Genomic DNA, 27,841 nt, shown 5'->3' on the forward strand with positions numbered 1-27,841 from the left:
ATCGACGCACTGTCGAGGATTATGCCAAACACCGGTGGTCCGAGAAACAGCAAGAGGCGGCTGCTAGCAAGCGTGTCATCTTCCATACTGCGGTACGGAGTTCCAGCCTGGAATGCGGCGCTAAAAAACAAGCGAAATCGGGTGAAGCTAAACAGCGCGTTCAGGCACATGGCCGTGCGAGTAGCGAGTTCGTATAGAACAATATCGTCGTAGGCTGTTTGTGTGACCGCAGGAATGATTCCGATCTGCATCAACTTGGATAGGATGACATCGAGTGCTACGAGTGGAGGACGACCAGTCGTCAAGGGAAAACGTTGGTGCGAACCGCTTCAATGGCAAAGTGGCAACAGGAATGGTATTCCACGGAGAAAGGAAGATGGACCCATCGGCTCAACCCTAATGTGTCGACTTTGGTGAACAGGAAGCATGGATAAGTGAACTACCACCTAACAAAGTTTTTGTCTGGTCACGGCTGCTTCAGGCAGTACCTATATCGGTTTGGCCATGCCGCTTCGCCCTTATGCCCGGAGTGCGAGATCGTGAAGTAGACACCGGAGCACGTAGTGATCATCTGCGCCAGATTCGATGCCGGCCAGGGTGGCCACTCTGAGCGGCAAATAAAATTCCCGAGTTTTTCCCGGTTTTCCCGATAGCTTTTTGAATTTTTCCCCGATTCTAAAATAGAATGATTTACAGTGAAAATTAAACGTAACTTACTAAGAAAAATTTAAGAGAATTAATATTGAATATTTTCAAATCCTTGGGTTTTACATAGTATTCATATGAACTTGAAAATAAGTTTACAACTGATTTACTTAATATTTAGCTAAGTCATGTGTTGATTGTCTCGTATCCAATGATGGGCATTGAAGCTACGACATCTTCATTAAAGATTCTTAAATTTAAATTTTAAGATGACCAACTAGTACAAATTATGCAGTTGTTTAAGCAAATAAAAATAAAAAGGATAACCCTGCCCCCCCCGCAATTCTCAAAGAATACACTATGATTATAGGATTTACGAATCTAATAATAAGTGGATTTCTTAGTAATAGTCCAAAAAAAATCTTGGTAAGTTCGTTTGGGAAACTAATAGGGAATAACAGAATGCCCAGAAAAAATAAATATTCTGAATGGACTTCTGGCGGAATATCTGGAAAGATTTATCGTGAAAGAATTTTGGAAACGATTTTTAGGGAAATCTTCCGTGTAGTATTTGTGATGGTCATTTTTAAGATAATTTGATAAAAAACCAGTGGCGAACTTTAAGGTAGCATAAATGGCTACTACAGAAAGTTAGGCAGGTTACTTGGCAAAACTTGAATCCGCGCAAAACTTGAATCCGCGCCAAATCGCGCGATACTGGAAATAAATTCGCGCCAACTCCGCGAGAGCGTGATGGTATTTTTTTTTTCTTTTTTCACGTTATTGACGAAATCCATTAAAACTAAAATTAAAATTAAAATGGAATGGACTAGCTGAGTGAGTGCTGGATGAAGAATATGTAAACTTTTGATTCGTAAATCAACGCAACTCATGCTTTCTGAAAGTAAGTTTGAAGTTTTGGCAAAACTCTCGTTTTTTTCCAAAAACATTCCGCGATTTTTAAAAAAAAATCGCTAGACAAGATATCAGGACAAACATGCCAAGAGCTATGTAGTGTATTCGTGGGAAAAATATAAAAAAAACTGGAGAAATTTTAAAAGAATTTAAAAAGTAAATAAATTCTTGAAATAAACAGAATAAAACTGTCTTGGCTTTCTTTAAATAATGCTGAATATTTTTGGAGACAGTGACCCGATACAAATTTTTAGAAGAGTTGTTGAAGCCAGTATGAATTTGAGAAGGATACTCTTGAAGAATTCTCATAAGATCACTTCGAACATTTTTTGAGTAATGCCTTAGTAGTTTTTGAATAGGTGGAGCGGACCTGGTGTGATGGTTAGAACACTTGACTATCACGCCGAGGACCTGGGATCGAATACCACTCCCGACAAACTCGCAAAATGTGAGTTCTTCCTTCGGAAGGGAAGCAAAGCGTGGGTCCCGAGATGAACTGCCCAGGGCTAAAAATCTCGTTAATAAAGTTCTTGAATAATCTTCAGTGAGGAATTTTCCAAGGAGAATACCTGGCCAAACCTGAGAAAACGTCCCTTAAAATGAGTAATCACTGGAAAAATCCTACACGGACAGAAATGCTGTTTGATTGATATAACTTTTTCCATAGTTCACTCAAACTTCGAAGATATGCTTGGCATAATTGCTTCAATTGGTTGATTCATAATGATTTGATGTCTACATCAAGCATATGTTTCATTTAAATCAACACCATTGAACACCAACCATCAAATGCTTAAACCAAGCATAAATGTCATTACTTGAACCCATGTTGACCGAGCCTCTTGCCTGGCTGCTCATTGTTCATCATGGCGGCGGTAGTTCATAGTGAGAACGGTGGCATTGTCGTTTCATTGTAACAATTTTAAAATCGTTCACTGCCTGCCTCTGTAACCAGAAGAAGTGCGCTCTGTTGTTATTATATTCAATTTACTTGAGGATTCAGTCATTTCAACTACAGGTAAGTGTGCCCCCGGTAATGGGGTGTAAGAATTCGCCAGCTCATGTCTGTGTTGTTTTTTTCCAGATGCAGTTTATTACCGTACACCACCAATCGAAAAATGACCAAAAAAAATAAGCGGCATCCGTAACACCGAGACCAGCAACCGGAATGTACGCCATACTGTTAGGATCACCCGGTTCGGGCAAGAGAACCCCGGGCTCCGTTGGTACAGAAAATTTTTTGCGTGTTCCACCTGTCCAGCGACGTGTTCCCAGTGTCTTCAACAGCCAGCGGAAAACATGGATGGGACTGTAAAAGAATCGGCGACAGTGATGAAGTTTTTTGTTACGTGCTTGAGTTTGTTATTATTTCAAATTTTTAAGGTAAATAAAGAACGTGCAAGAGAAATTTTTGATAATTAAACGTTTCTATAATGGTGGTATTTAGTACAATATGTTACAAATAGAACATAATGAACTAAAATACCATCATTATAGAATTGTTTCTCCTAAATTTAACCTCATTTGAACATGTTTTGTGTATGCTTAAAACAGCTTAAAACAACCTTCTGATACAGTTCGTTTAAGCTTCAAGTGTAAAGTTGTGTAAAGCATAAACATGCTTGGATATACCATGAGAATGAATGAGCTGTCAAACCATCAACAATAAATATTGTTAGTGGACGCATAATATGATTAAGCCAACCATATTTCTTGCTCCAATCAATTAACCAATTTTGATCAATTCAAGCTTCTGTTATGCTTCGTCCTATGATATTATGCGTGATTCAATCTCAAAAAGGGATTATATAAAAGTCAGTGCACAAATATGCTTGTTCGCGACCGAAATATGATTGACATAACTTTATATTTTTCTCCGTGTAGAAGGACAATGTTGACAGTTTTCAAGATTAACTTGCTGGAGTCCTTCGAAATTCCTACAGGGGTTTCCTGGATTGTTTAGGAGTTTTTCCAAGAATTCCTGCAGTAATGCATCCAGGGAAGTCTGCAGAGAACCCCCTGAGTTTTTCGCCAAAGTTTTTTGCTAGCAATCCATGCAATGATTTATATACCTTTTTCAAAACTTTCCTTCGAGGATTTTTTTCCGAAATAATATAAGGGTTTATCCAGAAATCCCTTTTCAAAATATATAGCAGGTGCCTTTCAAAATTGTACCAGTAATTCGGGCAGATTACTACGGATGTCTTTCGGATATTACATCCAAAGGGATACGTTACGTCTGAGACGAATGTGGACTGTGCAGTGGGCTCATACTTACGATAAAACGGAGCATGTTAATTAACAGAAGAAGGCGCAACATAGCGATCGAAACCTCGGATGAAAGCTTAAGGCGAAACTCGATCCATTTCCTCACTTTTGATTTTTAATAAAATAACGAAGCAATATTTTCAAAATCGGTTTTCGTACACATGTAGAGTATGGATCAAGGTATCTCCTGAATTTTTCCCTGGTGGAAAAAGTTTTTCGTTTTTGCAGAAACCATTTTTAAACAAAATTGCACAAAATGGTTTCTGCAAAAACGAAAAACTTTTTCCACCAGAGAAAAATTCAGGAGATACCTTGATCAATACTCTACATGTGTACGAAAACCGATTTTGAAAATATTGCTTCGTTATTTTATTAAAAATCAAAAACCCAAAAAAATGAGGAAATGCTTCCAGTTTCGCCTTAAGAATCCGTTTTTCAGTTAAATATTCCTTCAAACTTCCAATATAATCACCGACAGTCGAAATGCGAAGGAATTGCTAGAAACAAATTTGATTTTTCTTGAACTTGAGAGAACTCCAAAGTTGAATAAAGATGCATGTCATACCCGCAATGAAAATATTGGAGGAATTGTTGCACAATTTTTTCAGAGAAATATTTTGAATAGATGATGAAATTCATAAACAATTGTCGTAAACCAAAACGAAAACTTGCTCCAAATTCTTCACTAGTAGGATGTTGGGGTCAATATGACCCAGTCAGGCACGCTGAACGTACACAATACACTACGCTATCGTGGTGCGAAAATTTTAACATCTTAGGAGAGTTAAACAAATATTTGCATTTCATTATTTTTTAATTCAAGTGTCGATAATCATTCAAATAGTTCGCTGTAAACACTTCAAAAATCATTTCCGCGCCAAATCCGCGCGAGGGCCGATTCCATGGTTAAATCCGCGCCAAATCCGCGAAAATCGCGAAATCCGCGGAATTCGCGAAATCCGCGCTGTTGTAACAACCCTGCACTTATGCTAAAGCTTCGCCAAAAAGGGATTTTTCCGATAACTTACTCCGGCTTTCTCCGAACATTCAGTTCAACAGATGAGTACATCAAAGCACCTAATGAAAAACAACAGAAATCTTTCAAACAAAATATTAGAAATACTTTTATGAACTACACTAGGCGTGCTTTGAGGAATTCCATCAGATATTAAAAATCCCTTTAAATATTCTTTCAAATGTTTTTCACTTCTTCTTCTTCTTCTTCTTCTTCTTCTTGGCGTAACGTCCTCATTGAGACAAAGCCTGCTTCTCAGCTTAGTGTTCTATGAGCACTTCCACAGTTGTTCAATCCTAGCAATCGCAGCAATCATTGACTGCGGTGCTTGAGAAAATTATTTGATTCGAAGTGTAACTGTCAGCTAGAATAAACGTATTATAATTAGCACTACTTTTCGCAAGTTTTATTTCTGGAAGTTTCCGGAAGTAACTGGAAGAAACACTTCAGCTGGCGACGAGGAAAGTTCTGGATTTTCAAGAGCTCCAGAATTGAACCCGGAAGAAGGATGGCAACGAACGAAGAACTCCAAGCAGCGATTCTGCAGATGACCCGGCTACTCCAGCGGTTGGCCGTTCCTCAAGCAACCAACCCCGAGCAGGTACTGGAGTCACTGTCGACCAACATCAGCGAGTTCAGTTTCGATCCGGAAAACGGCACCACTTTTGAAAAATGGTTTGCCCGTCACGCGGATCTGTTCGAGAGCGACGCGCGAAGTCTGGACGATGCAGCCAAAGTTCGGCTTCTGCTCCCACAGTCGCTACGTCAACTATATCCTTCCGAAGCTACCGAGGAACGTTTCGTTCGCCGACACCGTCAAGACGCTGACGAAAATCTTCGGTAAGCAAACCTCCGTCTTCAACAAGCGATACCAGTGTTTGCAGCTGGTCAAATCCGAGACGGACGACATCATCAGCTATGGTGGCAAAGTCAACAGGGCGTGTGAAGAGTTCGAGTTTCAAGACCTGAAGATCGACCAATTCAAGTGCTTGATTTTCGTGTGCGGGCTCAAGGCACCACGCTACGCGGACATTCGAGCAAGGCTACTTTCCCGCATCGAAGGTGAAACGGCAGAAGCGCCAGTGACGATCCAGACTCTGATCGATGAGTTTCAGCGGCTCGTCAACCTCAAGTCGGACACCACGATGATCGAACATCCATCAAGTTCGAAGCAATCGGTCCACAGCGTTTCGGAGAAGAAACCTGGAAATCGTCCACCGAGAACGGAAAGCAAGTCAAACCCTCGTACTCCCTGCTGGCAGTGTGGTCAAATGCACTACGTGCGTGACTGCTCATTCTCGGACCACCTGTGCAAGGTATGTAATCGCGTCGGCCACAAGGAAGGCTACTGTGGCTGCGTGAAAAAGTCTTCAAGCGACTCTTCAACTCCACCCCGTGAGAAGAAGCAGTACCAGAAGAAGAAGAAGCCCGGTTCCAGATTTCAAGCCAAAGGAATTTTCGTGAACCACATCGCAAACACTACCCGGCGGCGCAAGTACGTGACCATCAACAACGTCACTATTCCGCTACAGCTGGATTCCGCAAGCGATATCACCGTCATTTCCAAGGCAACGTGGCAACATCTGGGACGACCGAAGCTGACTCCGTCATCGATTGAAGCATCTAACGCATCCGGTGGACAACTCGCTCTCATCGGCGAATTCAATTGTGAAGTCACCCTCAACGGGTGTTCGAACGTTTCTCGATGATGCCATCATATTCGGACCAACTTGGGAAGCACACAAGGCGTCTCTGGACATGCTACTGCAACGTCTGGAGGAATATGGATTCCACGTCAAGCTGGAGAAATGCCGGTTTTTCCAAACCGAACTAGGCTACTTGGGGCACATCGTGGACTGCAACGGCATTCGCCCGGATCCGGAGAAGCTCCAAGCCATCGCCTCCATTCCGGCACCAACCAACGTTTCCGAACTGCGATCATTCTTGGGAGCCGTTAACTTCTACGGCCGATTTGTTCGGTGCAGTAATCTTCCACGAATTCCCCAACGGACATCTGAAGGCAATCCAGCACGCATCAAGATCCCTCACTCCGGCGGAACAAGGTTACGGGCAGCCGGAAAAAGAAGCACTGGCACTCACCTACGGCGTAACGAAGTTCCACAAGTACCTCCTAGGACGCCGATTCACTCTTCTGACGGACCACAAGCCACTGTTATCCATCTTTGGTTCGAAGAAGGGTATTCCATTGCACACCGCAAATCGCCTTCAACGGTGGGCGTTAATGCTCCTCAACTACGATTTCGACATCCGCCACGTGTCCACCAACGACTTCGGGTGCGCCGACATGCTGTCCAGGTTGATCGACCGTTCCAAGCAACCCGAGGAGGACTACGTCGTAGCAGCGATTTCCCTGGAAGAAGATTTGGTAAGCATTATCCACGACACTATCGACCAGGTACCAGTCTCTTTCAAAGCCATTCAGGAAGAGACGAAGGCAGATGAAGCTCTACAAACGGTGTTGAAGTTCATCCGTGACGGTTGGCCAAACGATGCACGGTCAATCACAAACCGCGATGTTCGTCCGTACTTCAACAGGCGGGAATCCCTCACCCACGTCGACGGGTGTATATTGTTCCACGACAGGGTTGTCGTTCCAAGCAAATTTCGAAGGCAAGTTCTGAAGCAATTTCATCGTGGACATCCCGGCATGGTACGCATGAAGTCGATTGCCCGCAGTTTCGTCTACTGGCCGGGGATCGACAACGACATCGAGGATTACGTTCGGCGGTGCACTCCATGCTGCACTGCGGGAAAGGCACCAATCAAAACAACGCTTGAATCATGGCCCATTCCAGACAAGCCGTGGTCCCGCATCCATGTGGATTACGCCGGACCTGTGGATGGTGTATTTTTCCTGGTGGTGGTGGACCCGTACACCAAATGGCCTGAAGTGTACGCAACGAAAACTACCACGACGAAGACAACAACGAAGCTACTCTCTCAATCGTTCGCAACGTTCGGAGTACCGGAAACCATAGTATCCGACAATGGTACTCAGTTCACCAGTCACGAATTCAAGACGTTCTGTGAACAGCATGGCATCCGCCACGTCCGCACTGCACCATTCCATCCACAATCCAATGGGCTAGCAGAACGGTTCGTGGACACGCTGAAGCGGACTCTTCGGAAAATTCGATCGGGAGGAAACACACTGGAGGAAGCGCTGCAGACATTTTTGCAAGTTTACCGGTCAACTCCAACGGCCGACCTCGGTGAAAAGTCTCCTGCAGAGGTGATGTACGGACGACCGATTCGTACAGTTTCGACGCTGTTACTACCGCCCAAGCATTCCGCACCAGAACTACAACCGGAGGCCAGAAAGCAGAACGAGCGTTTCAACAGAAAACACGGAGCAGTTTCGAGGCAGTTTGCTCCCGGCGATTCCGTATATGCTCAAGTCCATCAAGCGAATTCCTGGCAGTGGCAAGCCGCCACGGTCATCGAGCGTATCGGCAGTACAACGTACAACGTTTTCCTGGAGGATCGTCAGAGGCTCATCCGCTCGCACACAAACCAGCTCAAGCACCGTGCGGTTGACTCTGTTCCAGATCCTGTTCCGAGCCAAAGTTCAAGCCCACTATCGATATTCTTCGACGGTTTTGGATTAGATGTAGCATCTCAAGCAGTTCCGAATCCGGCACCCGCCGAACTGGATCAGCGCAACCTGGAAATAGGAACAGACGAGTCAGAATATTTTTCCGAAGATGACGATGAAGAACCGCCTCAACCAGATCCAGTACCAATTCCGGTTCCGGCAAGGGAGCGGCGGCAGACCCGTTTACCAGCAAGATTCGAGCCCTACTGGATGACTTAAGGGGGGAGATGTTCAATCCTAGCAATCGCAGCAATCATTGACTGCGGTGCTTGAGAAAATTATTTGATTCGAAGTGTAACTGTCAGCTAGAATAAACGTATTATAATTAGCACTACTTTTCGCAAGTTTTATTTCTGGAAGTTTCCGGAAGTAACTGGAAGAAACACTTCAACAGTTATTAACTGGGAGCTTCCTCTGCCAATGACCATTTTGCATGCGTATATCGTGTGGCAGGCACGAAGATACTCTATGCCCAAGGAAGTCAAGGAAATTTCCTTTACGAAAAGATCCTGGACCGACCGGGAATCGAACCCGTCACCCTCAGCATGGTCATGCTGAATACCCGTGCGTTTACCGCCTCGGCTATATGGGCCCTGTTTTTCACTAACTATTTTTAAATTGTAAGAATGTTTGCACCAGAATTACTCATCTAGGTTTTCATAATTTTCATTTGAATTTCTTCTTGCAATTCATTCATTCATTCAAAATTTTAACAACATCCTATCCAAATTTTCTCAATGGCTTTTCGCTCAAAGGACAAAGGCTATATCAAGTATTCTCCTAGAGATTGTACAAGCATATTTTTTTTAGAAAAAAGTTATAATTTTTGTTTTGTTTTATAAAACTTTTATAGGACGCATGATGTTTTCTGGAACATGTACATCCTGAAATGCACAAGTGTCATATGAATCTATAAATTTTTGTATGTGTCTCAACCAGTATTTCCACCAGAATGTTCCTTAGACTATCTTTAAAATTGTTCAAATTGTGATGTTAGGTAACATCACTATGATTAACTTTACTTGTCATGAATCGACGATAAGATATTAATTTCCAAGAATGGTTTTTATGCCAGTTCACCCACTATGTTATTATAAGTTCAACAGTTGTTAACTGCATTTCCCACAAATTCTGTACAAAATTTAGAATTTTGGAAATTCCCGGTGACTAGCAACAATTCCCGAGGTTTTCCCGACTTTTTCCCGGTGGTTTCGAATTCCCGAGCTTTTCCCGGTTTTCCCGAAATTCCCGACTGGGTGGCCACCCTGCCGGCATTAGGCGTGGACAACGTAGTCGACGAGATGTGCCGCACTGAGGAGACGTGGAATGCAATCAGCAGCGCAGGGCAGTCACAAAAATGCTGACGGAGTTGCAGAGGACGTGCAAGAGCGACCAGCAAGCTGGGATCGCTTGAAGAGGTAGTGAAATACGAGAAGTGCATGAGCACAGCAACAGAAGAGTACATGGGCACATTGACCTCCCCCCACCCCTTCCCGAAGCAGTCGCATCAGCAAAATTGATGTTCGCTACTGTCCGGTTAGCACAAGAAGGTGTAGATCGCAGATAGTACAATGCAATGAGCGAACCAAGTGGAATGTGATCTGGAATATTGTGGCGTGTTGATTATGTGTAATCCTAATTGTGATGTAGTGCAAATAAATGCATGGGCATTATGTATTTTTGATTATAATCCTGCGAAAATTTTTCTTGTAATCAATTTATTCTCTTTATGTATCCCCTTTGTCCCCTAAATTGCAAGCAAAGATCTTTTTTTTGGACAAATATTCGACCCTATGTACTTACTAACGGCTAAAGTTTTATAATTTAATTTGACAATCTTCCCCAAAATTGTTCTGCACCCGTTTACAGGCCGTATACCCGCGCCTTTCGATGTTTCAAAAAGCGCCAAACACACGTTTTGGCAACACGAACGATTAAAACTGGAGGAGCAGGTTTTCGAACGCTACGTCAACGATGAAGTTGGCGCCCAAATCTCGTGCATCGTGCGGCACACCACAGAAGATGTTCTGGTGGAGTACGCTTCCGTAAACGATCGCAACAAGGTCATCCGGAGCTGCCAGATCGCCTTACCGGGACCAATCTCCGCCTTTCAGGCGAAACAACGCTTTCTCGAACAGAACGTCGAGATGGAAATAATGATGTGGATGCAAGAGAACCCAGGTTTCATGAACATGCTTTCGCCGAACAACGTTCTGCAAGCATTGTTCAAAGGAGTGCTTCCGAACGTTAACCAGAGCTGGAAAACAGTCGTCAAGCTGCCACCGGCCATGAAATTGAAAGTCAAAGGTACAAAGGAACGTAGGCTTTTTCTCAATAGACGAATCTGTAATCAAGCTATGAACCATTTTGGAGTACTTTGCGATTTCGTACATGTTGTTTCGGGTGAAGTACTTGAAGCACGGGTACAGAGAAGGCAAGCGAAAAAGGATGCGAAGAAGGAAAAACGTTTGAAAATGCAGGCGCGACAGTAACTTATCAAAATGGTTGATGACCTGCGTTAACGCAGTACTTTGTTTTACTTTTGAAAAATAATTGAATTCGATGATAATATGCGTGAAAGAATAACATTATCTATCTCAGATATACATACATTACAAAGCGTGTTATAATTATATCTAACATGAACTCAAAAAATAAAATTATCTACTTCAAACACTTCTCCTTATTGTGAACTTTCCGAAGCACACGTAAACTTCCCTGGCATAAATAATGAAGAAAGAAGAAAAAACGAACGATTCTTTCAACAACCAGCCCAGCAACGAAATAGGGACAATAATTAGAAACTCGGTACATGGAATGTAAGGACTCATGCAACCGTCGTCAATAGAATCAGGTCCTGCCTCTTCCTTACAAACATCTGGGTATGCAGGAATGCTCCATCGTCGGAGCATTCCTGCATAGCAGGCGTCAACATCCCGAGAACCTCTGCAATAGCTACTTTTCGGCCAAATTCAGAACTACTTCTGGATGTGGGGTCTTACCTACGCTAAGGGATTTTGCTCTCCCCGCAAATTTGTCATCGGTGACCCTCCTCATCGCCAGCTGTACTACGAAAGGAGGCCAAGGACTAGGATAATGACGCGTAAAAAGTCTCTACAACATCTGTTTAGACTGCTCTGTAAGAGCCATTACACTATTGGGTAATTCTCGCTGAGACCGGCCCACTATTTACACCTTGTCTTCAAAAATGTTTAAGGTACCGATTTTCTGAAAGCCCTCGCCTAAAAAGTAAGAAAACTGCATTTGGTTACTCAAATTGATGAACCCCCCGTTAGTTAGAGCCACAACAATTTTTGCAGACCCCTCGATTTTGGTCAAATGGTGGCTCACTTAAACCGTTATAACTCGAAAGTTTCTCCAACAACCACCCCAAAACGAATTGTTGTTGAAAAGAAGAAAGATAGAGCTACTTTTTACAATAATAAAAAGTTGGGTCGGCCATATTGATTTTGGCCGCCATCTTGGATTTTTATACCAAAACATTTTTTTCACCATGAGGGCAACCACCGATTTTCAAATTTTTTACATCAATTGAAAGCTGGGACATTTATACATAACATATCAAAAAATTAGATATGTCTTTTTCTTCTTTCAAAAGTTATCTGCCGTTTCGGAAATTAGGCCACGTTTTCTCCATACATTTCCATGCGCACCGGCAACGACATGCAACAGCATCAGAGTTTACGCCTGCATGTATACACAAAGGCGCGTGCCGCAAAATTTGGCCAAATCGGAAGTTCGTTTCCGTTTTTTACTGTTTCTCAATGATGCGAGCATTAATTTTATAACTTTTTTAGCGTTTTGAAAAGCTTAAACCTTCAGCTTTCCATTAGTGGGTTCAGAATTTAAGTTCGTGTTCGTAAACACTGCGAAATAACGCTGCATTTTTGTAAACGGCCGGCACCGGGCCCAGTGCGCAAAAGTGGCATGATTTACAAAACGGCAGATAACTTTTGAAAGAAGAAAAAGACATCTCTAATTTTTTGATATGTTATGTATAAATGTCCCAGCTTTCAACTGATGCAAAAATTTTGAAAATCGGTGGTTGCCCTCATGGTGAAAAAAATGTTTTGGTATAAAAATCCAAGATGGCGGCCAAAATCAATATGGCCGACCCGACTTTTTATTATTGTAAATAGTAGCTCTATCTTTCCTCTTTTCAACAACAATTCGTTTTGAGGTGGTTGAAACTTTCGTGTTATAGCGGTTTAAGTGAGCCACTATTTGACCAAAATCGAGGGGTCTGCAAACATTGTTGTGGCTCTAACTAACGGGGGGTCCATCAATTTGAGTAACCAAATGCATTTTTCTTATTTTTTAGGCGAGGGCTTTCAGAAAATCGGTACCTTAAACATTTTTGAAGACAAGGTGTAAATAGTGGGCCGGTCTCAGCGAGAATTACCCTATTGTCTTGGCTATCACGAGACCTCATCCCACGGATTCCATAGGCGATCTGACAGGGTCAGTAACCACACTGTTCAAGTCGTAACAGGGTGTAAATAAAGCGAGCATTATTTTATACATAGGGTATCGGGATGCTTCGTTGGCATAGTCCCCTCGTTCGGCCTATCTTAACGTTAACCAAAAACTCAAACAAACACGCATAACTAGAGATCGGAAAAGTTATGCGCCAAAGAACTGTAACATTTCGTTTCAATTTTAGCACTTTGGAGCATTAAAATTGAATGAAAATGTCACTTTGTTTAGCTTTTGTAGACGCCATGATTCTTCGGCTTAGTGGGTAGTCTATACACATGACCATAAATGTCCTGATTCTAGTATATTTCGAATTGACTTTTCGATAACTGAACATTTTATGCGACGATCAAAGACGCTATTTTGAACTTGTATATTTGTTTTCGACGAAAAATGACTATTTTACAAATTAAATGTGGGCCGAATATTGAGGGCAATTTTTTCACTATGTACACAAATCTTGGCCCATCAGTAAAGTCGCGTCAACAACACCGAAAATGTGACGTCAACAACATTGCTTGCGAATGAACCAGGAAGAACGAACAGGAAGAAAGATTTTGTGTGCGGAGATTGTAAAAATATAACACAATAATAGGGTTGCGTTGATTTCGTTACAAAATTAAGAAAGAACTTTAGTTAAAGTGAGTAATTCATAGTTATGAGAAAATTTGGCTCCAAAAATGTAATTTGAATGCAAGATTGGTGAACAAACAGAGATAATACTTCAGCAGAAATATTTAAAAAATGAGTTGGTAAGTGGTTCTAGTGCATGGAAAGCAATAGGCCAACGTTGTATCCACTAAGGCCAATTTGTGTACCATAGACCAACGTTGCATACCATCGCATCGAATCTTTTCAACTTAATTAAGTACATTCTTGTATATTTACGTTAGTTTACTTCCAATTGGTGAAACATGCATTGCCTAGAATTTGTAAAAAGGTCAACATATTATTTCTAGTGCTATTAATTCATGAGTTATGGTCAAAATTGTCAAGGCGACTTGCAAATTAGGCCAAGGAATGGTACATATACCCTATGTACAATTGTAAGATCCCAATATAGTTGCGTTGTAGCAAACTTCAAATTAGTTTTATTGAGGCCCTTGACTACTTCAACTCAAGTTTGATTGTATATAAATAGCAACGATTGCTTTATTTCACCCTATTTATTCATGCATTACTGTTTGAGCAGCATGGGGGCCTTATTGCTTGCCCTTATCTCAGATTTCAGCATGACTTCTTAGTTCATGCTCGCTGCATCCGCCGCCTAGACCGTAGGCAGCCGCAGCGCAGGTCCACGAAAGCACCGCTACTAGCTCATCTCCGTTTAACCCTTTCCTTCCCACGACTTTGAACGACTATATCTATGCTAGAAGAGTTTCCGAAAAAAAGTGCTTGAACAAAAGTTATTGTAAATTGCCTAAATTTTTCGAAATCAATGAAAACAATTTTGGTTGTAAATCAATAAGTTTTTGATTGTTTATCAATAGTTCCACTATTAAAACAAGTAGTTAATAGTTGGATCAACCTTATGAGGTTACAACCATATATTTAAAATTATTGCATCATATTCATCTTATTCTATTTGTCCCGAGTTCGCCGAAAATCGATGGTGCTCTAGAGCAACCATGGGAAGTAGAGGGTTAAACCGAGTATAGGTTTCCCTAATCTACGGGGCTTGGCCTTGGTCTAACTGCCTCTTCCTCTACTCGTTACCTGGCTGTTGTTGCTGTTGATTCTGCAGAACGTACTGCTTTAACGTCCACGCCTCGTGACCGTAGAAAGCAACCGGAAGAATCAGCGTCTTGTATAGAGCGAATTTCGTTTGCGTTTGCAAGTTACAGGACCTAAACTGGTTATGTAATTCGTGAAAGGCCTTATTCGCAGCTGCAATACACACTTTTACTTCACGGGAAACTTCATTGTCACATGTCACAAGTCTTCTTCTTCTTCTTCTTCTTGGCGTAACGTCCTCACTGGGACAAAGCCTGCTTCTCAGCTTAGTGTTCTATGAGCACTTCCACAGTTATTAACTGAGAGCTTCCTCTGCCAATGACCATTTTGCATGTGTATATCGTGTGGCAGGCACGAAGATACTCTATGCCCAAGGAAGTCAAGGAAATTTCCTTTACGAAAAGATCCTGGACCGACCGGGAATCGAACCCGTCACCCTCAGCATGGTCATGCTGAATACCCGTGCGTTTACCGCCTCGGCTATATGGCCCATGTCACAAGTGTTCCAAGAAAAACAAGTTCAACAATATCAAACACCTCCCCACCCAACTAACAATTGCAAGTCACAAACAAGCAAGCTTGCTGAATTGTTGCTTAATAATGGTAATGATAGCTGAACTATAATTATGCTCTACACATTACTGTTTAAATGATTTTTCAATTGAGAAAGTAGTCAATGTTCGACTTTCCTCATCGGTATCAACTATGATAAATTAAAACACTTTTCAAACGTTTAACAAGAAATTTATTCGGCAAGCATTGATTCCTTAACAAAGGAGTTTAACAAAACATTTGTCTGCATCTTATTACGCTGATGTATCGATAAGCATATGCTCCTGAACAATGTGCTTTTCACTTGTCAAATAAACGCCTTCAGCCCGTCATAGTTTGACTAGGAACTTTGTTCGGATTATGGGATAAATCATGGCTAAAACTGTTTAGACAAACAAGTTATTAATGAACTAATACTTCAAACGAATCACATAAAATAAAACAGAATAGAATTATGTTGTTTAACATTGAGTGTCAAAAGACGTAATCACCGTAAAAATGAGGCTTGTAACAAGATATTTTGTACCTTGATTATTATACTTTTCATCTTCCGTAGCAGTTCGATTGTAGGAGACACTTGGATCGATGCATTTGACACTGCAGTGCTGTCGTGTTTACTGAATATTGTTCCCGCAGTCACCTAGATAAGCAAACAGCATTCAGAAATCGACACATTTCAAGTATCCCTAAACATCCATATGCACTATTTATTGAACATAACATCAAGATTCCATGACAAAAGCATAAATAAAAAAAATTGCTTAACGAATCTTCGACTGAGCATGAGAAGATAACCTGAACAGATGCTCTGAATGCACCATGTCCAAGACCATACCGCACCACATATTGTCATACATTTTTAAAGATCGATATTTAATAATAAAAATATAAACATATTCATATCGCAATTAGTACATCTGGAAACAATATCTTCAATAAGGACCAACACTTTTTGACCGCATTCGATACAAGTTTTCTCACCGTGCGATAAAAATACTGACAGCGAAATCAGAATGGAAAACACGTGTTTTGGGCTGAACAGCTGTTGAAGTATAAGGCGTTGTTCAGTTGATTACCACGTGCTGTGCTAATTCACCACTGCTGAACACAAGTTCAGGAGTGACCATTATTGAGTTATGGGAAGATTATGTTTTGCTTTGGGTGCTGCATCTCACCATCTCTAGGATGGCGCAGATAGGAAGGCATGCGGCTGGCAATCGACAGGTCTCGAGTTCTAATCCGGATTTATATGTAATTGTTATTTCATAATAGGTGTTCTCATAATAATAATAATAATTACTCTCGTGAGAGTTCAAAATTTTTGCATTTTATTTATTTTCAGTCATTTTTGCCAAAGCTGAATAACAACTTTCCTGTACATTTGTAAAACGTTTTGAAGAACAAAAAATTAAGTTGGTGCACAACATGATGCTTTATAACTTCTCCAAATTTGTGTGAACAAAACCCGAACATAGGTTGTACGTGAAAATAATTTAAATGTTATTCAACATTATGTTGAATTAATTCGTCATAATGGTGTTTTTTAAATGAGTGATTGTTAGTTGGGCATCCATCACTACCTCAGCACTATCACCACTAGGTCTGCCTCTGTCTCTACCCGCTATCATGTACTTCGTCTTGGTACACTGATAGACAGCTTGCGGTAGTGACGAGCACACAAATGTTTTCAAATTTACCATGGCAAAACGTGATCATCGACCAACAAACGCTTCTTGTGTGCGTTTTGTTTCCTTACTGATCAACCGGTTCGATAGCCGAGTGGTAGCGTGCGAGCCTGGTGATCTCAAGGTTCTTGGTTCGAATCCGGCTGCCAACAGACACTTTTTTTAATTGTAAATCGGGTCCATGGTAGAATTGAAAACATAAATCTGTTGAGATGAAACGAAAATCAGTCTGCACAAATCAAGTGGCGTTGTGCATTTAAGTTGACCCTCGGAATAGTAATTTCAACTGCAAGCCGCCTTTCAGTGTATAGTTAATCGTCAAGCCTATCCTCGCGTACTTCCCTGAAGACCTACCCAAAACAGTCAAATTCTGGCGGATTATGTGAAAATTCAGGCTTGGAAACTGTACGACGATGTTTTGAGCAAAAATTACATGTGCATAATCATGGATGATGGCACGTATGTCAAATTGGACTACAAGGCACTTCCAGGGGCACAGTTTTTCACTATGAAGCGTGGCACGGATGTTCCGAATTAGGAGAAATCGATTTTTTGCGAAAAAAAATGGGAAAATGTGTTGTTTTGGTAAGCAATTTGTCAATGTGGTATGAAATCATCTCCTTTCTTTACCGTCCCAAGTATGAACGTCGAAATTTACCAGAAGGAATGTCTCCAGAAACTTATTGTGCCGCTCATCTGAAGCACAAAGGTCCTACATTATTTTGGCCGGATTTGGCATCCTGCCACTATGCGCGTGCAACCTTTGACTGGTATGAAGAAAACAATGCAAATAAAGCCCATTGAGAAATAGTTAACTTTGATGAAAAGGAAACTACGGAAAAGGATAGAGGAGCAGAGGACGTCACCAAATTCAAGAAAAACTGGGTCAACCAAGGCAAAACCATCGTCGGGACGGTTGTCCAAAACCTTATGAAGAACACCAAGAAAAAGTGCGAGAGGTGGCGGTGCGATAACTGCAAATTTGTTGCACTTACCGGACTTGCAGTGTATATAAAAATGCAGTGGCATACGTGGGACCGCGCATAACTTCCCGGATAAAAACTAACCATAGGGTATTTGATGAAAACCATTCCTGTACCATACAGTGTACCAGCTACAATATAGTGTATTGTAATGGAATGGTTCGCTAGAAGCTTTGCACATTGGTAGCTACTATACATTTACATCCGATCTTTATGTAACAATATATTATACTGTTTTTCTTACGTTTGAACCATTCACTATTCCGAAACAATATTTTTCCGTGCATTTTTAGTTATTTATTTTAGTTTATGATTTTTTTCGTGCTTTGTTTTGTTGATGTTCGTGACTTTTTTATTGCAAAGGAAATGAAAAAGAAAAAAGTGAATAAGTTGAAACAATAAGTCAATAAAATGTTTAAATAAAGTGATAAACCAGGTGTCCTAAGGACTGCATATCCAAGAGATATGGTGGGCTAGGTATGTAGAGTGCGATGAGAGGAATACGAATGTAGGTCAACCCGGAAAGACGCAGGCCAGATTACCGTAAATCAGTGGATGAGTTCAACACTATTCTTTCTCCTCTTCTCTCATGTGAAATTGCCTTGTACAACAACCGAATTAAATGAGATTTATCTTTGACATTTTTAACATAAGGACTGGACTGGACACTGAAACGACTTCTGATATAAGTTCGTTTTCGCTTTTTAACCTAACTTATAGTTGAATCGAACTTGACAGTTTTCTCATGAGTTGTTATGTACATATTTCATAGTTCAGTCAAACTGGAGCCTCAATATTGCAATAACGGTTAAGCACGCTGTAATGATACTTATGTACCTCGTCACTCACTTCATGCAACAACATTAGTGGTCTAATAACACTTAGCGCGCTAGGCATAGTTCCATCATGCCGCTCAAAGTGTTGCCACAAATAATGCTTAGTTTGCAAAACCCAGTTATCTGGCTGGTGGGACATGGGAGCCTAAGCGTCAACTGTTAATGTAATCAGAGGCTACTCAGACTTAGACGAGTTTAGGTAAGTTTGGCTAGAACTGCCATTATCGAAGGAACATGACGAGATAATATAACATTATATGGTTTATCTAATGTAAAACAATACAACATAACAAAAGAGAACCATTCCAAAACCATGATTAAATTTATAACCAGTAGGGAAATTACAATTAAAAACAATATATTTACGGTACATTTAATTGTTTGAAACTATAGATAGTAGAGTAAACATAGATCCGTGATGATGAATCCGTTGTATCCAAACGAACTGTCAAAATCTGTATCCAAACGAGCATGACGTCATGATTCCAACAACACCGATGGAACGAATGACGTCATATTCAGCCGCCGCACTCTTGAAAAATACTATTCACACGCTTGAAACATTTTACTCGGCGATGTCCGCGTATCTATGTTTACTCTACTATCTATATTTGAAACCATACGTGTACCATACAATGTATGGTATATTAAAGCTCACATATTAGTATTTCGAACAATTCATTTACAATAAAATGTATGGTTTTGTAAAAAAATATATATGGAGAAATTTTTTTTATATTGTTACGATACTTACAATTCACTGTATGGGTGTCTACATTACATCTTATTGTTTTTGTATTTTTTATTTTTACAGTGTTGTTTATTGTAACAAAATGGTTCTAAATAGTACTGTTACAATACAACATTCGGTTTTTCTACTGTATTTTTTATTCGGGTTGCGAACGGATGGTCCGATTTGGGTCATCTGAGTTTTGTTCTGTTAGTTTTCACCCAAGGAAGGTTTATGAGGCAAAAAAACACGGAAAAAAAATGAGATTTTTTGAAAATTGGGTTTTTATACATTTTGAACGGGGACTTGGACTTGGCTAGGAACGTCAAAAAACGCAGTAGGCAAGACGAAAGTTTGCTGGGGACAGCTAGTTAAATATACAATGATGTCATGGGCTCTTCTGATGGTCAATAAACAATGTAATTGAATTTGATTTACAAAATAAATAAAACATTTTCAAGTACATCAATTTTCAGGTGTACTCATATTTAACGATAATTTAATTTACAAAATAAATAAAACATTTTCAAGTACAGCAATTTTCAGGTGTACTCATAACACAAGTTTACAAAATAAAACGAAAGTCGTGAACTTCTGTCAACGACCAAAATTTTTGAAGCACAATTTAGTGCTGATTTCGAAACCGACCTTCAAAAAAATTAATGTAGAACAGTTTTTGAGTTTTACCTCAATATCGAGTTTTATAACTTTTCAAAATATGTAATTTACTAAAATTCAAATATATTGCGTTTTGGTGAACCAATTTTTAATCCTTTTCCATAAATTAAAAGCTGAATACAATACCATTCGATCATCTGAATACAGGTTTTGCGTCAGATTGATGAAATTCAAGATATTGGCGAGTTTTGGGGACAATCTTCTTAAATTTTAGCAAAATTCCCAAATTTTTTTAAAGAAATGTATTTTTTTAATAAGAAAAAAACAGCTTAAAAATTCTTTCTCGACGTTTATTTGACATATCATATGTAGGCGAGTTACAGTAAAAATTTCAGCTCAATCGGAGCATTGATTACAAAGAATGAGATGTTTGAAGTGAGCGACTTTGCTTAAATATAGAACAAAAATCGATTTCAAATCATCAACGTTGTATGGGAAGTCGAAAAATTTTCCGCTCTACTGTATTTTTTTTCCTTCGCGTTTTCGAATTCAGGGCATGATTCTACACCAAAAATGATCATCAGCTTACCGAGTTCAAAAATGCTGTAAACTAGTGTAATTAACGATACAGTCCTTACTTATGATCGGGTACATACATTAGTATGGGACATGCTTGTATGGAAAAAATAAATCCTCGCTCCAGTCGACTTTTTAGATCCCATTTAGGTCCCATATGAACTGTACAAAATTTCAGCACAATCGGTGAAACTATAATTTAGCGCAAGCGGTTTGAAGTTTGCATAGGATTTACTATGGGAAAAGTTACACTTTCAAACAAAAAATCCCAGAGTTCGCCCATTGTCTCCTTAATTCAAATCGATCAACGCTTCTTGTAGAAAATTCATTTATGAAACTTTCCTTCGAAGACCGTAAAACGATTGGATGCTTGTGGAAAAAGTTATTGATTTATTACTGATTAGTGATCCAACGAACGGCTTTTTGTTTTGTTTTATCAGCAGCACTGCTGCTGCCGTTGTTGCATGGGGTGGCGGGAGGCATCACCACCCCCAGAGACAGCAGCAGTCAAGGCAGCAGCTACAGTGCTGCCAATAAAACAAAACAAAAAGCCGTTCGTTGGATCACTAATCGGTAATAAATCAATAACTTTTGGCACAAGCATCCAATCGTTTTGCGGTCTTCGAAGGAGAGTTTTATTATTGATTTTTCTACAAGAAGCGTTGATCGATTTGAATAAATGAGACAATGGGCGACCTCTGGGATTTTTTTGTTTGAAAGTTTAACTTTTCCCATAGTAAATCCTATGCAAACTTTGAACCGCTTGCGCTAAATTATAGTTTCACCGATTGCACTGAAATTTTGCACAGTTCACATGGGACCTAAATGGGATCTAAAAAGTCGACTGGAGTGAGGATTTGATGTTTGTCCCATACTAATATACATGTATCCCAACTGTTGTTACTCCCTGTCACTTAATTTGCAAATAAAGTTGATCATTTCACAAATTGTCCAAATATTACTTTGTACTCGTTGTTCACAGGCCGTACGCCCGCGCCTTTCGATGTTTCGAAAAGCGCCCAACATACGCTTTTGCAACCGGAACGAATGCAACTAACGGAGCAAGTTTTCGAGCGCTACGCCAACGATGTGCTTGGCGCCCAAATCTCGTGCATCGTGCGACATTCTACAGAAGACCTTATGGTGCAGTATGCTTCGGTTGATGATCGCAATAAGGTCATCCGGAGCTGCCAGATCGCTTTGCCAGGGCCAATCTCCGTCTGCCAGGCGAAACAACGCTTCCTGGAACAGAACGTCGAGATGGAAATAATGATGTGGATGCGAGAGGATGCAGACTTCATGGACATGCTTCCGCCGGACAACGTTTTGCAAGCATTGTTCAACGGACTGGTCCCCGATGTTGACCAGGGCTGGAAAACTCTCGTAAACCTGCCGCCGGTTAAAAAAATGAATATCAAAGCTACCAGTGCTCGTAGATTACATCTCATAAAGCGCGTCCGTATTCAGGCTATGCAACGTTTTGGCGTGGTTTGCCAGTTTGAACGCTGTGATCCGGATGACGTACTTCTCAAGCGATCGCAAAAGAAACAAGCAAAAAAGAACAAGAAAAAGCTAAACCCGGTAAAACGTTTCACAATGCAATTGAGGAGCAACAATGCGGTTGAGAGGGACTCATCCCTCTCATCAAACTGATCTAGTTACCTTGTTGCTGTAATACTTTGTAATGCAAAAGTTGTTTTACTTTCGAGATAGAATTGAATTCGGTCGGAATGTACAATGCAAAATGGCGTTAACGAAATTTCAAAGAATTATCTTTTCCGTTTACAAATAACCTTGTAATACATATATCCAACTTTATGGACTCTGAATTCTGAAAGCAATTGAAATAATAAAATACTTATTCTACAAACCAATCTTGGCTTAAAAATAAAAGAAATATCCCTTATCATATTCTAATTCTCCACAAGAGTTTAGTCTCTCGTTCTCGTGGGTTTATCGTTTAAGCTTGAAGCATCCGTCAACATTTTTCGATAATGGGGCACGTTCGGTGTAGTACTAGATTTGTAGTAATGAGCTGAATTTTTGTATGGTGAGAAGATGAATTCTTCGTTTCAGCAATGAAATGGTGCAAAAAGCGTGGGTATTATGATTCCTTGCCTAATTTGATGCTGTTTGGACAAAACTTTGGAAAACTATGTTGTTTGTGTTGCAAGAAATGAAAAAAAAACAACAACACTGTTGCCCAAAGTTTGCTCAAACAGCATCAAATTAGGCAAGGAATCATAATACCCACGCTTTTTGCACCATTTCATTGCAGAAACGGAGAATTGACCTTCTCACCATACTAAAATTCAGCTCATTACTACAAATCAAGTACTTCATCGATCTGTCCTATTAAAACTATTTGTAAATTTGAGCCATTTCTATCTGGTAGACAACGAAAGCATAGCTTTACAGTAACATCAAAAAGCTAAACGAGAAGACACAGACAAACAGACGTATCACTTGGAATAAATTACGATAAAAATCATCGTCGCGAAAACATAATCGCCTAATGCTAACCAGGTTGTGTTACACAAATCACTCAGTAGGTGGCGGTAGTGAGCAAACGTCAAATAGGAGCAAAAACGATGCGAACGCCGTGACCGAGCGATTTGCGAACTACAAAATATTTGAACTAACCGTTAAAAAGGGTTACGATGGGAAGTGAGTAGAGTGAGACGTCTGTTTGTCTGTGGAGAAGATATGAGAGACAGGGAGACAGCAACGGATCTCGTTATCTCAACAGTTAGGAGTTTGTCCATGAAACAGTAACTACAATGAGGAGTGCCAACAAATAACAAACAAGAAGAGGAATGATAGTAGCTGGTGAACGACTCAACAGGGAGCGGTACAGGGTGGCAAGAGCAGTCAAACATTTTTCGATTCAAATCAAAGTCACGGAAACATATTCGCCTAATATTGCTGACTGCACCCCAAATTGGACTGTCACAATAGTGTGCACACACCTTCAAAGTGTGATTGCAGCGCAGGGCCACGTCGGATCGAGTTGAGGTCTTCGGGGCACTTATTCCTTGTAAATGGAGGAATAAGTGCACCGAAGACGTCGAGACGATCCGAGGCAAATGTGCACTTTTATCACACTTTTTAGGCGTACCAAAAAAAAATGTGATAGTCCAATTTGGGATGTAGTCTGCAATACTAAAGGGACTATGTTTGACCAACCATCAACTATAGATGGCGGTAATGAGCAAACGTCAAACTCGAACAAAAACGATGCGAGCGCCGCGGGTGGTCAGTTGGCCAACTGTCAAATTTTGAAAAAGATCGTTAAATCTGTGTACGACGGGAGTTATCAGAGTGTCACGTCTGTTTGTCTGTGCAGCTTTCTTAACTTGTGCATTCCTCCAGAATCCCCCAAATGGCTTCGAATGTGGTGCCCGTGCCTTCCAAATGGCTAGACTTACCCTAAGTCAAAAACAAACTTTTTTATCCTGTCGTGAAATTAAAGATGACTTTTCAAAATCCAACTTTGTTGTAAAGTGGATCAACTTTCATTACCATATATTGTCTGTTTAAATGTAGTTCACAGTTTTCTCACTTTAGCACTCCCATCGGCATATTTACTGGTTTGAATGACACGTGACATTTTTTAGCAAACAAACGAAAGCAAAGATCTTAGATCCCCCTGAAACATGTAGATCAGTAAACCATTCCGCAAAGTCATCTGTTTCACCTCGAAACATGCTTTTTCCCCCGAAATTTTCAATTCATCAACTCACCTGACAGTCATTATCAATGTCAACGTAGAATCCGTCGGTTCGATTCGCACATACAAATGAATGGTTAATGTCATCACGTATCTCCTCGGCACCGGCTGGCAACACGTACGCGTACGCTTTCACTTGTTTGCTCTGGAATAGACGAGAAATAAAAGCAACAGGATTTTCAGTAAACTAGGTACACAGGTGCTGCGGTCATTGGCGGTCTTGGGGGAAAACTCGTAAAGTAGCGTTCCTTATTTTGGGCTAGGCGGAAGGTGTGTGTGATGTGTAGTAATCGCGTTCCGAAAGGGTGTAGAAGACATTTTATGCACTCGCGTTTCTCCAAACCACGTGCCGTGCGGTATGTTTGATGGCAGTTAGCAGTTAATATAGTTGGACCTATGATGGCAGGCTTTATAATAACTCGTCCGTTGCTCGAATGCAAATTGCAGATGACTTAATCGATAGTGAAGCGATGAACCCCAATTTTGGATGGTACTTAAACCAGGAAGTAAAAGTCGATGCGATAATTTAATGAATTCACATAACTGACATAAACTGTCGCGAGTTAGCAATTGGATCAGCTGAAAACCAATATTGGGCCGTTAATAAACCACGAAGATAAAAATTTGACATTCTCAAACCCAGGGATGGCATTCACCATTTGCAAAGAGTTACATTCACTTGCTACTATCTCAGTTCATAAGCATGCTATCAAAAAACAATGTATGGATGACTTTTAGCTTGTAGTTTTATCTGAAAGTTTGCCGAATATCATAAGGGTCGCACACGCATGCTTAACTCGTGAGCGAGCTGTGAAAGCAACTCTCCACGCCGTGAATGTAGGGTATCGCGGTACTTGGGCGGTGGCTTCTATATTCGTCTGTTTTCCACTATAACTTAGTCAATATTGAACCAATTGACTTGAAATGTTGTACACGGGTAGATACTATACCTATCTCACCACATTCTAAAAGTTGTGCCAATTGGTTCAAATTTGACTGAGTTATAGTGGAAAACAGACGAATATAGAAGCCACCGCCCAAGTGGCGCGATTCCCTAAATTACATTCACGGCGTGGAGAGTTGCTTTCACAGTATGTAGCCCTTACTGCGCTAACCGGAGCAATGGTGCAGTGGACCTTGTGTTTCTCCGAGACAATCAGCTGCCCTTCTTTAGTCTCACTTGAGGCTAAATAAGGCCGGGATTATGAAGATGTTGTTAAATAGTTTGAATTTTCACCTATATGGTTTCGCATTATGCGATTTACACAGTGTATTCCGTGTATCCTCGCCTTTGGCGTTTTCCAACCGATACCGATTTGGTTTTATTGTTGCTGTTGTTGCGAAGAGTTTAATCTTACCTAGTTTGGGTAGTGGCTACGGTTAGGATAGCTCAGATCAATCTTCAGCATAAAAGAACAGCAACGATCAATCTTTGCAGACTTATGCAAAATGGTACAGCCCAAGTGGCGTTAGTCCAAGAACCTTACTTTCGTAAGGGAAATTTCTATCTATGAAACCTTGTGAACCCGGTTTTTGTTCCTTCAGTAAACATGAAATGGCAAACTCGCGTGTCTTGCCTCGAGCCTGTGAACTTGTCAATGACGCAATAGTTGCTACACTCATCTCTGAACTAACCACCAGAGATGTATGTGCTATCACAATTGATGCATCTGTTGGAAACCTCAACAGGAAATACGTCTATTGTTCGGTTTATTTACCGCATGATGAACCATCCCCTACGGATGCTTTCAAACAAGTCATCGCATACTGTACTTCAAAAGGCCTTCCGCTAATTGTTGGCAGTGATGCTAATGCTCACCATATCATCTGGGGCAGCTCAGACATTAACTTGAGAGGTTCCAGCTTGATGGGGACTTAAGTAGTACGGATCTTGCATTACTTAACATTGGCAACCGCCCAACTTTCATGGTATCTGCTAGAGAGGAAGTGTTAGATATAACGCTTTGCTCTAGCAGAATTAGTCACGAGCTGACCAATTGGCATGTGTCAGATGAAGAATCTTTATCTGACCATCGCTATATCTTTTTTTAACATTTAAATGTTACTTCGCAAACATTGCGTTTCAGGAATCCTCGGTCAACAAACTGGGATCTTTTTACTGATTTGGTTGCGGCCAAATTTCATGGATACTCACCATCCATGAAACTCCAAGTGATTTAGATGATGCCGTTGATACTACAACGACCTTCATCATGGAAGCTTTTGAAGAAGCATGCCCTCTACGGTCTGTGAAGATCACAAGAGGAACCCCTTGGTGGAACTCTGATAGCATAGCATAGCATAGCCGACCGTACACATCCTGGGGTGGCTGTCGATAGAGACGTTTAATGCGCCAGAAAAGCTGCCTGGGGCTTGACAGACTTTTCATTGAACGAACTCTCAACACCTGGCCAGGTCCTTACGATCAGCGGGGATGGGGAGGAAATGTTGATTAGATATCTGCTCAGAATATGTCCAAGAACTTGGCCCACTTCATAGATATCTGGAGTTGGAACTTGGATGGGGTTTTATAGGATGCTTTCCGTGGCGAAAAAGCGTATGAAAAGATGTTATAAAGCAATATTTAATTATGTGTTATTATTTACCTTATTACCGCTGAAAGAGTAAAAATTAGAAACATATGTTAAACATATGTTGTTAAACGATGATTATATTTTAGAATAAACTTGAGTACTTGTTTGAGATAAAGTTGCTATCATTGGAAGAAAAAATAAAGGTAATGTTTACACAGGCATTATTATTTTACACAGGAATGCATGAAAGATGAATCGCAAATCTCACGTTGTAATTCATCTAGTGAAGCGATCCACATGCGTTATGGCGTATGCCCAGTTATAACAATACAGAAAAGAGCTCTTTAAAAAGTCCGCCCATAGAAAAGATAAATCGGATTAATCTCACCATGCTAACACTGAATCGTCATCCGGGTACTACTGCTTTGTACAGGAAGCCAAGATACCCGTAACGCACCAGGAGATATCCGTCGCGAATTTGCAGTTCAAAAGCATTCATCCGACACCATGTGTGGTAAAGATGTAGTGTATTTCATGCGAATCAATTCCATCCACTGCGTTGAAAGAAACTGCAATTTCAGGCCAGCAGATTGATTTGAAGAGGGGTACACATCGTGTGATTCACCAACTGCGGATGAGAATTTTTCACTAGAGGATCCGGCAGGTTCTCACTGTACACATTGGGCTTCCGATTTCTTCTAATATTGTTCATTGGGCACTATGAAACATAAATTTTCGTATTCAGTGATTTCGTTTTATCCAAGCCGAAATGAAACTCAACAGAAGGAAAATTCTGACACCCGAAAATTTCAACACGTCCACACGCGCGCACAGACTCAGGAACCCCTTGGTGGAACTCTGATCTGGAAAAACTCAGGAAACAATGTAGAAAGAGTTGGAACAGACC

At 40.7% G+C, this 27,841-nt stretch overlaps 2 protein-coding genes across 3 annotated transcripts in view; one reads left to right on the plus strand and one right to left on the minus strand.

The window, feature by feature from the left end:
- The window catches only part of LOC109420815 (uncharacterized), a 35,802-nt gene extending 13,282 nt beyond the window's left edge, over window positions 1–22,520 (plus strand). The window contains exon 3 of one of the 2 annotated variants that reach the window (XM_029857959.2): window positions 10,329–11,235. In XM_029857959.2, the coding sequence (XP_029713819.2) occupies window positions 10,329–10,951 (623 nt within the window). In that variant the 3' untranslated portion in view covers window positions 10,952–11,235. Of the gene's footprint in view, window positions 1–10,328; window positions 11,236–21,652 lie in introns of those variants that run through there. The other variant, XM_019695264.3, reaches the window with a different exon arrangement.
- Window positions 1–27,841, minus strand: part of LOC109412510 (uncharacterized) — a 61,094-nt gene that overhangs the window by 26,077 nt on the left and 7,176 nt on the right. Inside the window, exon 2 of the mRNA XM_062852332.1 lies at window positions 24,414–24,545. Within this exon, the coding sequence (XP_062708316.1) occupies window positions 24,414–24,545 (132 nt within the window). The remainder of the gene's footprint in view (window positions 1–24,413; window positions 24,546–27,841) is intronic.

Source organism: Aedes albopictus, chromosome 2 (assembly GCF_035046485.1).
Source record: "Aedes albopictus strain Foshan chromosome 2, AalbF5, whole genome shotgun sequence".
Lineage (NCBI taxonomy): Eukaryota > Metazoa > Arthropoda > Insecta > Diptera > Culicidae > Aedes > Aedes albopictus.